Source organism: Oncorhynchus mykiss, chromosome 3 (genome assembly GCF_013265735.2).
Source record: "Oncorhynchus mykiss isolate Arlee chromosome 3, USDA_OmykA_1.1, whole genome shotgun sequence".
NCBI lineage: Eukaryota > Metazoa > Chordata > Actinopteri > Salmoniformes > Salmonidae > Oncorhynchus > Oncorhynchus mykiss.
In genome coordinates, this window is record NC_048567.1 from 61,972,975 (window position 1) to 61,989,812 (window position 16,838).

At 44.9% G+C, this 16,838-nt stretch overlaps 1 protein-coding gene across 21 annotated transcripts in view; it reads right to left on the reverse strand.

Annotated features, from left to right (window-relative positions):
- The window catches only part of LOC110520327 (mitogen-activated protein kinase kinase kinase kinase 4), a 114,544-nt gene that overhangs the window by 6,347 nt on the left and 91,359 nt on the right, over window positions 1–16,838 (reverse strand). For 8 of the 21 annotated variants that reach the window (XM_036974859.1, XM_036974840.1, XM_036974846.1 and 5 more), the window contains 15 exons: window positions 15,889–15,995; window positions 13,472–13,620; window positions 13,095–13,192; window positions 12,869–12,877; window positions 12,010–12,188; window positions 11,748–11,865; window positions 10,877–11,173; window positions 9,771–9,885; window positions 9,339–9,506; window positions 9,096–9,239; window positions 5,287–5,421; window positions 4,281–4,381; window positions 3,979–4,128; window positions 3,661–3,820; window positions 3,383–3,522 (listed from right to left, as the gene is read on the reverse strand). In XM_036974859.1, the coding sequence (XP_036830754.1) occupies window positions 3,383–3,522; window positions 3,661–3,820; window positions 3,979–4,128; window positions 4,281–4,381; window positions 5,287–5,421; window positions 9,096–9,239; window positions 9,339–9,506; window positions 9,771–9,885; window positions 10,877–11,173; window positions 11,748–11,865; window positions 12,010–12,188; window positions 12,869–12,877; window positions 13,095–13,192; window positions 13,472–13,620; window positions 15,889–15,995 (2,070 nt within the window). Of the gene's footprint in view, window positions 1–3,382; window positions 3,523–3,660; window positions 3,821–3,978; window positions 4,129–4,280; window positions 4,382–5,286; window positions 5,422–9,095; window positions 9,240–9,338; window positions 9,507–9,770; window positions 9,886–10,269; window positions 10,349–10,876; window positions 11,174–11,747; window positions 11,866–12,009; window positions 12,189–12,868; window positions 12,878–13,094; window positions 13,193–13,471; window positions 13,621–15,888; window positions 15,996–16,838 lie in introns of those variants that run through there. The other 13 variants (XM_036974857.1, XM_036974839.1, XM_036974860.1 and 10 more) reach the window with 5 other exon arrangements.

Below are 16,838 nucleotides of genomic sequence, written 5' to 3' on the forward strand. Positions count from 1 at the left end.
TGTGATAGTCTCAGAGGTCCGTTAAAAGCGCAGAGAGCATCATGAAAAACCAGGAACACACCAGGCAGGTCCGAGATACTGTTGTGAAGAAGTTTAAAGTCGGATTTGGATACAAAAAGATTTCCCAAGCTTTAAACATCCCAAAGAGCACTGTGCAAGCGATAATATTGAAATGGAAGGAGTATCAGACCACTGCAAATCTACCAAGACCTGGCCGTCCCTCTAAACTTTCAGCTCATACAAGGAGAAGACTGATCAGAGATGCAGCCAAGAGGCCCATGATCACTCTGGATGAACTGCAGAGATCTACAGCTGAGGTGGGAGACTCTGTCCATAGGACAACAATCAGTCATATATTGCACAAATCTGGCCTTTATGGAAGAGTGGCAAGAAGAAAGCCATTTCTTAAAGATATCCATAAAAAGTGTTGTTTAAAGTTTGCCACAAGCCACCTGGGGGAGACACCAAACATGTGGAAGAAGGTGCTCTGGTCAGATGAATCCAAAATTGAACTTTTTGGCAACAATGCAAAACGTTATGTTTGGCAACACAGCAACACAGCTGAACACACCATCCCCACTGTCAAACATGGTGGTGGCAGCATCATGGTTTGGGCCTGCTTTTCTTCAGCAGGGACAGGGAATATGGTTAAAATTGATGGGAAGATGGATGGAGCCAAATACAGGACCATTCTGGAAGAAAACCTGATGGAGTCTGCAAAAGATGTGTCTTCCAACAAGACAATAATCCAAAACATAAAGAAAAATCTACAATGGAATGGTTCAAAAATAAACATATCCAGGTGTTAGAATGGCCAAGTCAAAGTCCAGACCTGAATCCAATCGAGAATCTGTGGAGAGAACTGAAAACTGCTGTTCACAAATGCTCTCCATCCAACCTCACTGAGCTCGAGCTGTTTTGCAAGGAGGAATGGGAAAAAATTTCAGTCTCTCGATGTGCAAAACTGATAGACACATACCCCAAGCGACTTACAGCTGTAATCGCAACAAAAGGTGGCGCTACAAAGTATTAACTTAAGGGGGCTGAATAATTTTGCACGCCCAATTTTTCAGTTTTTGATTTGTTAAAAAAGTTTGAAATATCCAATAAATGTCGTTCCACTTCATGATTGTGTCCCACTTGTTGTTGATTCTTCACAAAAAAATACAGTTTTATATCTTTATGTTTGAAGCCTGAAATGTGGCTAAAGGTCGCAAAGTTCAAGGGGGCTGAATACTTTCGCAAGGCACTGTATATCTGATGGTCACAGATACCTTAAAAAAAAGTGGGCCTCAATCTCGTCGCAGTATTTTTTGTGCATTTAAATTGCCAATAGATAAAACGCTAGTGTGTTCATTGTCCCCAGTTTATGCCTGCCCATACCATAACCCCACCGCCACCATGGGGCACTCTGTTCACAAACCGCTCGCCCACAAGACACCATATACATGGTCTGCGGTTGGGAGGCCAGTTGGGCGTACTGCCAAATTCTCTAAAACTACGTTGGAGGTGGCTTATGTTGGGGAATGAACATTCAATTCAAAGCTCAGGCGGACATTCCTGCAGTCAGCATGCCAATTGCACACTCACTCAAAAATGTAGAAATCTGTTGCATTGTGTTGTGTGACAAAACGGCACATTTTAGAGTGGCCTTTTATTGTCCCCAACACAAGATGCACCTGTGTAATGATCATGCTGTTTAATCAGCTTATTGATATGCCACACCTGTCAGGTGGATGGCTTATCTTGGCAAAGGAGAAATGCTCATAACAGGAATGTAAACAAATTTGTGCACAAAATTTGAGAGAAATACGCTTTTCGTGCGTGTGGAATATTTCTGAGATATTTTATTTCAGTTCATGAAACATGGGACCAACACTTTACATGTTGAGTTTATATTTTTGTTAAGTGTAGTATTTGGTGATTCTCAGAAACACTATATTGGGCTCCCGAGTGGCGCAGCGGTCTAAGGCTACAGACACCCTGGTTCGAATACAGGCTGTATCACAACCGGCTATGATTGTCCAATAGGGCAGTCCCATAGGGCAGTGCACAATTGGCCCAGTGTTGCCTGGGTTTGGCCGGTGTAGGCCGTCATTGTAAATAAGAATTGTGCGACTTGCCTAGTTAAATAAAAGCTACAAAAATATTAATTTCTACCAGATAAAGAAACTGAAAATTATATTGGGATTTTATAACTAACCAATGAGTGCCTTGGAGTTTTTTCAACCTCACATAATGTCTGTACATCTTTCCCATTATTGAGAGACTATAGGAAATGGGGAAACTACGGCTAGACTAGCTCTCTCCACCAGTTTAGCTGCTTCTGCTTTGTGGTTGGTCCCACTCATCTAACATACTAGCTAGTTCAGCTCTTAATTGGTGTGTATAACAGAAATCCAACAGAGGCTAAAAGGTTCCCGAACATGAAATACAAAAAAGGCACCAAAAACCTTATTTTGCCATTCTTAATGAAGCAGGGGGGGTATAGTTGGTGTATAGCTGTGCATTACTTTGCCTACTCCACTAGTTAACAAAGGAGAGTGAAGGGTCAGAAACTAGCTTTGATGGCCACTTTAGCCTAATTGCTGTCTGTCTAAAAATACCCTGTGTTTCAATGGAATGATTGATCGATTGATACTCAGTGAATGGGGTGCCGAGTCTGCTTGGGACACAGGATGAGTCAGCGCTTTGTGACACACAAACAGGAGACGGAGCTCTGAGAGGGACAGAGTTATTAGTGTAAACAGCCATCAACCTAGGTAATTACCTCCAAATGTATGTGTGGTGTGTGTGGTGTGTGTGTGTGTGTGTGTACGTGCCAGGGTTTCCGTTAGGAAAATGTGGCGCCGGACATTTGACAGGCAGCATTTTAATTTACCGGACATTTGAGAAATTTACCGGACCCATACGCATTGGTGTGTAACCTGATTAGGGCGTCCACCCACGGGGCTCAGAATGACAGAAATCACATTTAGGTTATGGTAATTCATCATAACAGAACATGCAAGTCGAGGATGCAACGATGTGCAGTCCTTACTGAATTCTTATGTGCACTTTGAACATTAGAATAACATATTTACTTTTCCACAGCCAACAAGATGAGTAACGAACAGCAAAATCACTAGCCTATGTCAATCTACTATACTAGAAACGTTTAGGCTACCGATTCTATTGGTCAGCTGGTCGAGAAAGAAATAGCCTATTCAAAACAGACTCTGGGACAGTTGTGGGACGGTAGATCCCAAATTCATACAACCAGTAGGTCTAAGTTACATTTTTGAATGTATTTATCTGATTTTCCATTTTTTTGTATCAGACAAAAGCCGGTTATTACCGTCTTAAGGAAACACTGGTTTGTGTATGTGTCTAGGGGTCTAACCTTGTCATTTCTCTCACACAGGAACTTGAGTCTCTGGGCTCTCTTGTGCATGAAGACCCCGTCCAGGTGTCCGGTCTCCACAGACCTGATCTCTATGGCCTTCTCCCCCCAGCCCATAATCTGGTTAGAACGTATGTAGGCTACATAGAAAGACAAAGAGTGGGACAGGGGGGTGAGTGGCTGGTATGACAACCGAGTTAACATGTTCAAACATTTAATTTAAGGACCTATTGTATGAGTGTGTATGTGTATTTGTACGTGTGTGTGTCTCCACCTACCCACAGAAGTGGGCATCTCGCCCCACTGCAGCACCACGTCCTTGGTGATGCGTCCATAGGTGTTGACATAGACACCCTCGTCCTCGTAACACACTAGCAGCTCAATGCCATCTGTGTTGGGCAGGATGATGATGGCATGGGACTGGATACTGGTCTGGATCTACAGAGGGAGACAGAGGGAGAAGGGAGAGAGAAAGACGGGGAACCATGTTAATTCAATCATGTTAATTCAATAGTGAAGTTATCCATGGAAAAATAGAGGAAGAAAAGAAGGGGATGAGGGAGGAGAGGATACACAGACACTAGTGTTTATTTTACATGGGTGGGCAGGTAGATGTCGTAGACTGCCCCCGAGTCCACGTCAACGGCATGAAATCCGTTACTGGAGCCATAGATGACCTTTAATCTCTGACCTTCCTCCACCGTCAGGTCAACCAGCAGGGGCTTATGCACCAGGTCACCAAACGACTGCAGGGGTCAACCAAGGGGCAAAGGTCATTCACATACAGCAGTGTGTGTCATTGTAAGATTGTCATAACAATTCACAATAGCTGCATAACTGATTGAATAGATGGAAGTGACTCGCTCCCATAGGCATCTTAGGTTTCCTTAATGTTCACCTTGAAAGCCATGAACTTGTGGTAGGGCTTCGGTGCCCATGCATAGACCTCCACCGAGTTCTTCAGGGCCAGAACCAAAAACTTGATCCTCTCGTATTTCACTGGGAAATAAAACAGTTGGGATACATGAGGAAGATGAGGAGCCAACTGACAGGGTTAATTCAGAGCATCCTCAAGACTTTTAAATGACAGTATCAAAATCAAATTTAATTTGCCACGTGCTAAATGCAACCTTACTGTGAAATGTGTGCAAGCAATGCAATTTTAAGGTAATTTGATTAATTGTTCAGCAGACTTGTTTTTAAGTTCTCAGTCCCAGTACTATTATTAGTAGGAAATGTAATTCTACCAAAATACTTTTAGCTGACATAATATTACAGTCTTATTATCTTACTCAGAGAAGTGACAGAATTGGGACATGGAGTTCGCTGGGTAGACCGAGGGTATTTCATATTAGGAAGCAGTTGTGTACTTTCCCACAAAAAAAAGTATATACGATTCTAAGGCTTAAACTCATGGGCAGAACATAGATGGCCTGACCGACAGCTGACAGAGAGGCAGGGTTTCCAACAGCAAATTCAGGACTTTGCCCTGTGACATCACTAATCTGGGGAGATGGAACGTGAGACAGAACATTCTGGTCTCGTCTCTTCCAGGAAGTTCATGTACCTATCATTACAAAACTCTGGACTTTCTCTTCCATGTTGCAGTCATGACATGACGTGCTGTGCCAGTGTATTATGTACCCTACTCTGGCTGTCTTTCAGATAGTGATTCTAACATAGTGGATGAAGACCAACTGAGATAAAACATTGTTTGGTTCATTTGGAGGGTCATATGAAAAATCAACAGGTCTTTGGTGGTTCGTAAACATGTTGTGCAGACATGACCATAACATCAATTTCTATGAAAAAACGGTCCTAAAAAAAATGCATTTTCTCCCCACATCATAACATCCCATCCTTTTAACCCTACTGGCCAGATGCATGTTGAAGATGGAACGTACCAACTTTGTAGTGCACAGCGCCCTCCAGGTCTCCCACAGTGACCCAGCCCTGTTTCTTCTCCACCTCAGGGTCGTTGTGCAGGATCTTGTTCCTCAGCCAGGACAGATAGTAAACACGCAGCTTGTTCTTCTTGCCTGCACGAGACAGGGTCAGACAAGGGGAATAGTCAAGGGTCTGGGTACCTACAATGCACCTACGATACAGTATCTAAATGTAATGGCACAGGGGTGAAGTTTCCCTTAGGTACAGATCTAGGATCAGCTTCCGCTCTCCAAATCTACCATTAGTGTGGGCCAAACTGACCCAAGATCAGTGTGTAGGGGGACCTTCATCCTACTTCCATATAATGGGTGGAGAGAGGTTGTTTTATTGTACAAACTTATTGCAATGAATGGAGGTACACAATATATACAAAAACTGTGTGGACACCCCTTCAAATTAGTGGATTCCGCTATTTCAGCCACACCCGTTGCTGACAGGTGTAGAAAACCGTGTACACAGCCATGCAATCTCCATAGACAAATATTGGCAGTAGAATGGCCTTACTGAAGAGCTCAGTGACTTTCAATTTGGCACCGTCATAGGATGCCACCTTTCCAACTAGTCAAATTGACAGGCGTCGGCTGGAGTGGTGTAAAGCTTACCGCTATTGGACTCTTGAGCAGTGGAAACGTGTTCTCTGGAGTGATGAATCACGCTTCACCATCTGGCAGTCCAACAGACGAATCGAAGTTTAGCGGATGCCAGGAAAATGCTACCTACCTGCCCGAATGCGTAGCACCAACTGTCAAGTTTAGTGGAGGAATAATGGCCTGGGGCTGTTTTCCATGGTTCGGGCTAAGCCCCTTAGTTTCAGTGAAGGGAAATCTTAACACTACAGCATACAGTGACATTCTAGATGGTTCTGTGCTTCCAACTTTGTGGCAACAGTTTGTGGAAGGCCCTTTCCTGTTTCAGTATGACAATGCCCCTGTGCACAAAGCTTGGTCCATACAGATTTTTTTTGTTGAGATCGGTGTGGAAGAACTTGACTTGCCTGCACAGAACCATGACCTCAACCCCATCGAACACCTTTAGGATTAATTGGAATGCCGACTGCAAGCCTGACCTAATCGCCCAACATCGGTTCCCAACCTCACTAATGCTCGAGGCTGAATGGATGCAAGTCCCTGCAGCAATGTTTGAATTAGAGAATTGAATTATTTGTTTCAATTGTGATTGACATTATGGATACTAGAACAGAGGAACTGACAGGGTCTGTATTTTTGCACAACCTGTACTGTATATATTTGACAACACGTTGCAACATAATGGAAAACTGTGTTTGTGAATGTACATTGAGGTTGTGGAAATTTTAGAAGACAAATAACATTTTCGGTGAATTGACCAACAAGTCGTCACACACAACTTTCATATTCATCTACTGAGAATGATGCAGTACAACGACAATGGCTTGAAGGATAAAACGTAAGTATTTCTATCTACGCTAAAAATGGAAGAAGCAACGTCAAGTTATCTCCACGTCTCATGAGCATGGACCCGTTTTTTCCTTCATTGCAATATGACATCAAACTGACAGATGACACTGCAATCAGACTGCAATCAGTGTTTCCATCATGGAAATCTTTGTGTGTGTATGTGTGTGTGTGTGTGTGTGTGTCAGTGGACATGCAATACATGTATACATTGTGTGCACAACACATTATGAACACCTGCTCTTTCCATGACACCAGGTGAATCCAGGTGAAAAAGATAGGATCCCTTATTGATGTCACCTGTTAAATCCATTTCAATCAGTGTAGATGAAGGGGAGAAGACAGGTTTAAGAAGGATTTAAGCCTTGAGACAATTGAGACATGGATTGTGCATGTGCCATTCAGAGGGTGATTGGGCAAGACAAAAGGCACACCGGTTTGCATCAACAACTTCAACGCTGCTGGGTTTTTCACACTCAACAGTTTCCCGTGTGTATCAAGAATGGTCCACCAGCCAACTTGACAGAGCTGTGGGAAGCGTTGGATTTAACATGTTCTTAACGTTTTGGACACTCAGTGTATGACGTCCTACACTAACTGGCCATTTACTCAATTTCCTCTGTTGTGACATCCGACGCAACACTGTGTGACACAGACCAGCGAGCGTTGGATGGTTGCTACAGTCAATTATGTGACCACAGCACAGGAAAGAGAAGCAGGAACCTACAGTCAGACACTATGTCTGCTTTGCACGAACGGTCTCAGAGAGATCACTTAGACCCCTTACATCTGTGTGCATGTCTGTTTTTCCATCAATCAATCAAATGTATTTATAAAGCCCTTTTTACATCAGCAGACGCCACAAGTGCTTATACAGAAACCCAGCCTAAAACCCCAGATATAGAAGCAGGGTGGCTAGGAAAAACTCCCTAGAAAGGCCAGAACCTAGGAAGAAACCTAGAGAGGAACCAGGCTATGAGGGGTGGCCAGTCCTCTTCTGGCTGTGCCGGGTGGAGATTATAACAGAACATGGCCAAAATGTTCAAACGTTCATAGATGACCAGCAGGATCAAATAATAATAATCACAGTGGTTGTAGAGGGTGCAACAGGTCAGCACCTCGGGAGAAATGTCAGTTGGCTTTTCATAGCCGAGCATTCAGAGTCGAGACAGGTGCGGAAGAGAGAGTCGAAAACAGCAGGTCAGGAATAAGGTAGCACGTCCGATGAACAGGTCAGGGTACCATAGCCGCAGGCAGAACGGTTAAAACTGGAGCAGCAGCACAACCAGGTGGACTGGGGACAGCAAGGAGTCATCAGGACAGATAGTCCTGAGGCATGGTCCCAGGGCTTAGGTCCTCCGGGAGAGGAGAGAGAGAATTAAAGGGAGCATACTTAAATTCACACAGGACACCGGATAAGACAGGATAATTACTACATCAGATATAACAGACTGACCCTAGCCCTCCAACACCTAAACTATTGCAGCATAGATACTGGAGGCTGAGACAGGAGGGGTCGGGAGACACTGTGGCCCTGTCCAATGATACCCTCGGAAAGGGCCAACCAGGCAGGATATAACCCCATCCACTTTTCCGAAGCACAGCCCCCACACCACTAGAGGGATATCCGCAAACCACCAACTTACTACCCTGAGACAAGGCTGAGTACAGCCCACGAAGATCTCCCCCACGGTACAAACACGAGGGGGGCCGCCAACCCGGACAGGAAGATCACGTCAGTGACTCAACCCACTCAAGTGACGCACCCCTCCTAGGGACGGCATGGAAGAGCACCAGTAAGCCAGTGACTCACCCCTCGTAATAGGGTTAGAGGCAGAGAATCCAAGTGGAGAGAGGGGATCCGGCCAGGCAGAGACCGCAAGGGCGGTTCGTCGCTCCAGTGCTTTTCCGTTCACCTTCGCTCCCCTGGGCCAGACTACACTCAATCATAGGACCTACTGAAGAGATGAGTCTTCAATAAAGACTTAATAAAGGTTGAGACCAAATCTGCGTCTCCCACATGGGCAGGCAGACCATTCCATGAAAATTGAGCTCTATAGGAGAAAGCCCTGCCTCCAGCTGTTTGCTTAGAAATTCTAGGGACAATTAGGAGGCCTGCGTCTTGTGACAGTTGTGTACATGTAGGTATGTACGACAGGACCAAATCGGAAAGATAGATAGGAGCAAGCCCATGTAATGCTTTGTAGGTTAGCAGTAAAACCTTGAAATCAGCCCTAGCCATGTACGTGTAGTAAATGTGTACAATAGTGTGTGTCGCGCACGTGTTTGAATGTCTGTATTCCCATCTATGTATAGTAACTGTGTGTGTGTACCTGATATAGTGACCAGGACGTTGAGTCCCTCTAGTACGTCCATCTGTTGGAAGCGGCGTCGGCTGATTAGGGGGTAGACCTTCCCCTGACCACTACGGTCCAGCAGCATCAGACCACTCTCTGTGCCCACCAGGAGGTTCACTCCTACACACACACAGTTTGGCATTTAGATTGCTGTCACCTGGTAGTGAAGACTAATATTACTGTGATAACTACATAGCAGAGATAATTGTGACCACTCACCCCAGAGTGCTGCACACAGGATCTCAGAGTTAAACCTCTTCTTATACTTGCGGATCTCTGGGGTGTCGCTTTGTGGTCGTGTGTTGACAGGGTTCACATTGACCACGGAGCCTTTACGTGACGGGTCCGCCCTCAGTGCCTCTGCCAGCCTGGCGTCGTTCCCAAAAGCTGCAGAGGACAAGGAAGGGATTCAGTTGGAAATACAAACTGATTATGTATTACTACCATATATATTCAGTTCTGTATATTTAGTATACGTTTCTATAAATGTTCTATATTTAGTATACATCTCTATAACGTTTGTTTGGAATAAACGGGTGTTCTCTGGTGTTGCCTCAGAAACGAACACAAGGTTTGTTGACACTGGAGAGAACCCCTCAGATAATGCTGGTCGCCCAATAAGAGGGCTGGGAGCTGGTGGGAGGGGCTTACCCAGGTTATTGAGAGCGGCGCCGGATGGAGAGACCTGGAGGAGGCGTGGATCAATAAAGGGAGTGAAGGAGGAGGAGGACTTGTGCTTCTGCATGCTGTTGCTGGAAGAATGGCTCTAGAGAAGCAGGTAAATAGAATAACATATAGACATATATAATCATTATGTCATTGACTTACCAGCCAACTCCTAGACCAAGGCTACAATGGCAGCAGTTTGTGTACGTATAAACATGAAACGCCATTTCCCATAGCTCCATAAATACCACAAAACAAAAAAATAGAAATACAGAACCAAGAAACTGGGGCAGGTGTAAGGAGCATAGAGAAATCAGGTACAGGAAAAACAATTCACAAAATCATACAGTGAATTAAAGAGAAACAGGCAAAAACAAGAAGTATCTATAGTGGTGGGTAAAACAGATGGAATGTTCAGGTAATAACAAAAGTTGAGGAACAAAAACATATCTCAAGGAATGGCTTTTCATGGTCAAATAATTACCTGTGTTTATTCCTGAAATATGCTATGTTGTAGCCTAGTCCAACGAGGGTTTCTGGAATATGTCTTTAATCATCTGTGACTAAAAGCCACAAATAATAATCAAAATGAGCCTCCGAGGAGATGTAAGCCAGCACAAACCTAGTCTAAAAAAAAAAAGTATAAAAAATTATAAATTATGTAAAATGCCCCTGTGACAACAATTTTGGACCCCCTTGTGGCCCCCCTAAATGTGGAGTATGAAATCATTTTTACATAACTAATTTTTGCTATCGTTCTTTTTTTTTAAACATCCGTTACTGACCCCTCAACAGTACAACTGGCCCCAGCTTGGCCCCCCCAGTTGAAATGGTCTAGAACCGCCACTGGAGACAACACCAGATAGAGAGAGAGAAAGAGAGAGAGAAAGAGACCACCACCAGGTGACCAGAGACACCACCACTAGGTGGCCAGAGACACCACCACTAGGTGTCCAGAGAGAGAGAGAGAGAGAGAGACAACACCACCAGGTGGCCAGAGACAGAGAGAGCACCACCAGATGCAACCAGTTCCTAACAGACCCAGGCCTGAGGGAGGACCATGGGCCAGAAGGAGGCTAAGAGGGACATACCTCCAGTAGCATGCTGAGCTTGTCCAGGGGGCTCTGGGGGGACATTGACATGGTGGGGCTGGTCAGGCTGGAGGAGGAGGGGGAGGAGGAGGCAGAGGAGGAGGGGGAGTGGTGGCTCTGCTGGATCAGGTCAGGCAGGAGGTGAATGCGGCCTGCAAAGCCATTTCTCTCCTGGTGGCCTTGGAGAACGGGGTGGCCCTGGAGGGCAGGGTGAATTAGCCCGGGGCTGGGGACAAAGCCAAGGACAGGGCCTTGACCAGGGCTGGGGACAGGTCGCTTTTTGCTGTCACCTGCACTCTGGAAGTAAGAACAGGGGCACACTTTGGGTCTAAGTTTATTTCCCTGAGGAGGAGGGATTCTATTGGCTACTTGTGTTAAGGGAAGGCTAGTCTACTGAAGTAGTCTACTGAAGCTACAGTCTACTACTGTAAGAGACTTCAGACTCATTCATTTGGGGATTAAGTAAAAGAGAATTGTCAATAACAGAGACCAACAGTGTAATTTTACTCTATATTATTTCTAGGACTTTAGGACTTTATTGGAGGCATTTTATGATGTTCAATCTGTTGCAGGACTATGCTGTCGTCCAATGGGAGAACCAGTGGTTAATACTGGGAGTGGGTGCATTTCTTCAGGTTAACAAAGCCCTTTCCATTCTAACCCTGACCCATTGGCTTCACCAGCAACACAAAGTAAACAATGAGAGAACAAATAACAAAGCAAGGTCCAACACAATATTAAACACAGTGGATAAACCATAAAAGGACAAATGAGTGAAATATCACAATAAAATAACTAAAAGGGTTTACAGTGTGTGACTGATATGTTGTTATAAGAGAGGTGGATGGGGTGGCCTGGGTGTTGGCCTTACCGGTCTGACGATCAGAGTGCCATCTTTACAGGGTGTGGTTTTAGCGTCACTCTCGCCCTCCTCGTGAACGATCATAGTCTTCACAGACTCCGTCTCCCCGTTGCTCAGCCTCGAAGAGCTGGAGGTGGCATAAACAGAGAATCAGGAAGAGATTGTTCTAATCACATTCATTTTCCTTCACACGCTCAAATGTCATTGCAATATGATGTCATTGTGAGTAGGGATAGGGTTGGGGTTTAGGTACAGTTCCTCCAATACGTACACAGCCCGAGAGTCCTCTGGTCCTGAGGTAGACTCCTCCCCACCCTCCTGGTCCACCTCTTCATCATCATCCTCATCTGTGGTGCCCGACTCTTCACTGGATGAGGAGTAGTCCGTCACCTTGTGGGGGCGTGGAACGTCCTCCACTGCACGCAGCTCTTTGGCCAGTGCCGTCAGGTCCTAGAAAGAAGGGTGGGGGTCAGAGGTTAGAGGTCAAATTCGGTTTCCTTCCCCTTCTCTCTCTCTTTCAGTCTCTCTCTCTCTCTCTCTTTTAGCTCTCGTTTTCCGGGTTGTGGATTTGTTGCCGTGTCATTCGCAGGGTTAAATGCAGGAGACAGGATGCAGGAAGCTGCTTGGGGAGGAAGTGAAGTCACAGGTGCTCCAGCAAATGAGGAGTGGGCCAGTGAGTAGCAAATCCAACAGGAGATTTAACTAGGCAAGTCAGTTAAGAACAAATCCTTATTTTCAATGATGGCCTAGGAACAGTGGGTTAACTGTCTTGTTCAGGGGCAAAACAACAGATTTTTACCTTGTCAGCTCGGGGTACCCACTAGGGTACCTGCCGCCACATGAGTAATAACACACTGCTGCCATAATTCCAATCTGTCTACAAGGCTGGAAGAGGTTAGTGAGTCATCAGATGACAAGACCAGACCCGAGCATACAAGGAAGGAAGGGGCTGCAAGCATGAGAGAGATAGAATGATCCAATAGAAAGAAATATAAGAAGTATGGGGGAGGAGATGTTAAAAGGAGCATGAGTAAAATAGCACCAATCAGGAGAGAGGCAAGTCATTAGTACAGAACCCTTCAGCCAATGAGATTGTCAGTACAAACACACACTATTTCACTCTAGCTTACCATTTCCCCCTACAGAATTCACATGAGTACCAGTAATCCACAGCGCAAAGGGCGAAACACACAAAGAACTATGTCAGATCATTGTAAAACCATCATTCCCACTCAAAACTGTTATTTCCACCGCTTTTTGAATTGTCACAACACCTGGTCTCGTTCAACACCAGTTAGTACACTAGCTAGTACACTAGTCAGCTAGTCCAATAGTTTTACGGGGGTAAGATCTCACCACCGGTTGGTTAGGTCTGACCAATTCCTTCCTCTCCTCTGGGGTTTTCCCAGCATGCTCTGGGCGCTGAAGGGGAGAACCCTCAGACTTTGATGAGGCTGAGAGGGGGACAGCGGGGATACCGGTCAGTAAACTAAAGAGCTATGTGCAGATTTTTTTGTAGTGTATTCAATGGCTAATGTACTCTAATGAATCATATACTGTAATCCAATGCTGCAATGTTGTGCTAAATGTATTATCATTTGATTACCAATAATTGGGTACTTTGTATACAATAGTTATGTGTGTGTGTCTTGAGAGTGTGCATGTGAGAAACTCCTCATGAGACTATGCATGTGTGTGCGCGTGTGTGTGTATCAGGGGAACATAAGACTCACAGCGGGCTCTGAATCTCTCCCCTGAGCCGCTGTGAGAGCTGGAGTTACTGGAGCCAGAGGAACTGCCAGTACTACCACTACTACCACTGCCTGGCCTGGAGACCAGCTTCTCCACCCGCTCCCACAGCAGACGCGGCTCCGCTGCAGCACTGTGGAGAGAGATTATAGACACACATACTTTACATATAAGCAAAATATATACAATACCAGTCAAAAGTTTGGACACGCCTACTCATTCAAGGGTTTTAAGTTATTTTGACTATTTTCTACATTGTAGTATAATGGTAAAGACGTCAAAACAATGAAATGGCACATTTGGAATCATGTAGTAACCAAAAAAAGTGTTAAACAAATCAAAATATCTCTTATATTTTAAACTCTTGAAAGTAGCCACCCTTTGCCTTGATGACAGCTTTCACACTCTTGGCATTCTCTCAACCAGCTTCATCTGGAATGCTTTTCCAACAGTCTTGAAGGAGATCCCACCAATGCTGAGCACTTGTTGGCTGCTTTTCCGTCACTCTGCGGTCCAACTCATTGTTGAAAAACAAATGATAGTCCGGCTAAGCACAAACCAGATGGGATGGCGTATCGCTGCAGAATGCCTTGAATTCAAATAAATCACCAACAATGTCACCAGCAAAGCACCCCCACACCTCCTCCTCCATGCTTCACAGTGGGAACCACACATGCGGAGATCATCCGTTCACCTACTCTGCGTCTCAAAAAGACACGGCGGTTGGAACCAAAAATCTCTCATTTGGACTCATCAAACCAAAGGACAGGTTTCAACCAGTCTGATGTCTATTGCTCGTGTTTCTTGACCCAAGCAAGTCTCTTCTTATCGGTGTCCTTTAGTATTGGTTTCTTTGCAGCAATTCAACCATGATGACCTGATTCACACAGTCTCCTCTGAACAGTTGATGTTGAGATGTGTCTGTTACTTGAACTCTCTGAAGTATTTATTTTGGCTGCAATCTGAGGTGCAGTTAACTCTAATGAACTTATCCTCTGCAGTAGAGGTAACTCTGGGTCTTCCTTTCCTGTGGTGGTCCTCTTGAGAGCCAGTTTCCTCATAGAGCTTGATGGGTTTTGCGACTGCACTTGAAGAAACTTTCAAAGTTTTACTGACCTTCATGTCTTAAAGTTTTGATGGACTGTCGTTTCTCTTTGCTTATTTGAACTGTTCTTGCCATAATATGGACTTAGTCTTTAACCAAATAGGGCTATTCTCTGTATACCACCCCTACCTTGTCACAACACAACTGATTGGCTCAAACGCATTAAGGAGGAAAGAAATTTCACAAATTAACAATTAACAAAAGCACACCTGTTAATTGAAATGCATTCCAGGTGACTATCTCATGAAGCTGGTTGAGAGAATGTCAAGAGTGTGCAGATCTGTTATCAAGGCAAAGTGGTGGCTACTTTGAAGAATGTCAAATCTCAAATATATTTTATTTGGTTACTACCTAATTCCATATGTGTTATTTCATAGTTTTGATGTCTTCACTATTATTCTACAATGTTGAAAATGGTAAAAATAAAGAAAAAACCTGTAGGTGTCCAAACTTTTGCCTGGTACAGTACATTTTAATAGGCAGACATATAGACGCATACATTTTCATAGACACAGACATGCACACAAAGTCTCACAGGAGATGAAGCTCAGCATTATAGAGAATTGCTAAGAGAGAAAAGGTGTGCACACACACACAAATAGGAGACAAGGATATGTATCACAAGGCAGAGCAGTGAGTAATGTTACATAAAAGCCTCCCACACAGTATCCACACACAGAGAAGACCAGGACTCCACAGAGAATAGACAGAATCCACACACAGAGAAGACCAGGAATCTACAGAGAACAGACAGAATCCACACACAGAGAAGACCAGGACTCCACAGAGAAGAGACAGACACACAGTATCCACACACAGAGAAAACCAGGACTCCACAGAGAACAGACAGAATCCACACACAGAGAAGACCAGGACTCCACAGAGAACAGACAGACACACAGTATCCACACACAGAGAAGACCAGGACTCCACAGAGAACAGACAGAATCCACACACAGAGAAGACCAGGACTCCACAGAGAACAGACAGACACACAGTATCCACACACAGAGAAGACCAGGACTCCACAGAGAACAGACAGAATCCACACACAGAGAAAACCAGGACTCCACAGAGAACAGACAGTATCCACACACAGAGAAGACCAGGACTCCACAGAGAACAGACAGACACACAGTGAAGAGGTTTTACAATACAGTACGAACACTCGAAAAGAAGAGGAGAGGAGAGGGGGATGGTGAAATAGCACAATAGAGGGGGAGACAGACAGAGAGACGGACAGAGAAAGACAGAGAAAGGGCAGATAGAAAAAGAAAGAGGGACATGAAAAGGTACCTGCTTGCTTTCCTCTGGCTCACCGGGTTGCTAGGTGTGGCATTGCCATGGGAAGGGGAGTCCCTGCATGACAGTACTGGAGACCTGGACGTTGTCCTCACAGGAACCTTCCATAGAGACAGATGCCAGCTCTCACACAAACTCTACGGACACACACACACTCGGAGCGCGTGTATGCACGAGAGAGCGTGACATAGGGGTGCCAGGAGCACAAATGCTAGACACACTTTTAAGACATCCTTACAAGGTCCCGACAACGTTTCTACAATGTCCAAATGATGTTCCCCCCATACCCACACTGTGTAAAGTCACCCCACTGAAAGAGTTAGGTCTGATACACAGCAAAAGACAACATTATATCCACACTCTTCCCCTTATCAACCCCTGACTTAACACAAACACCGTTGTCAGGTTATATTATTGATTTGTTAGCATTCCTCTGTAGTATTTTCCAGGGGACAGGAGGGAAAATAGCCTAAGAACAGGGTGCAGCATCCAAAGCAGAGCAGAACAAACAGCCACTGCATTCAGAAGGAATACTAACACTGACATTGATTTGAGACACTAACAGAGGCTCGTTTGGGAAGTGGAGGGGGCAGAACAGGAAATTACATACTCATACCTCACCAGGGAAGAGGAAGTGATGTTTGATAGATAGGCCCTATGTGAAGAGAGGACAATAATTCCACCTCTAATTTGTGCAGATGGGGGGGGGGGCAACGTCTAGATTTCAACATGATGAATATTTTCCTAGAACAGACGGAATCCTACCCCTCATTTGTGATAGCCTCCAGCGTCCCATTCATTTGGGAGCATTTGTAAAATGCTGAGATGTAAAAGCACTCAGCATTCAAGTGGTTGCTGCTGCACCTTTCTTTCTCTGCTATTTTTAAAACAGTCTCCTTCTGAGGTCTGGGAGGCTGAACGAGGGAGGGTTCTGTGAGGAGAGA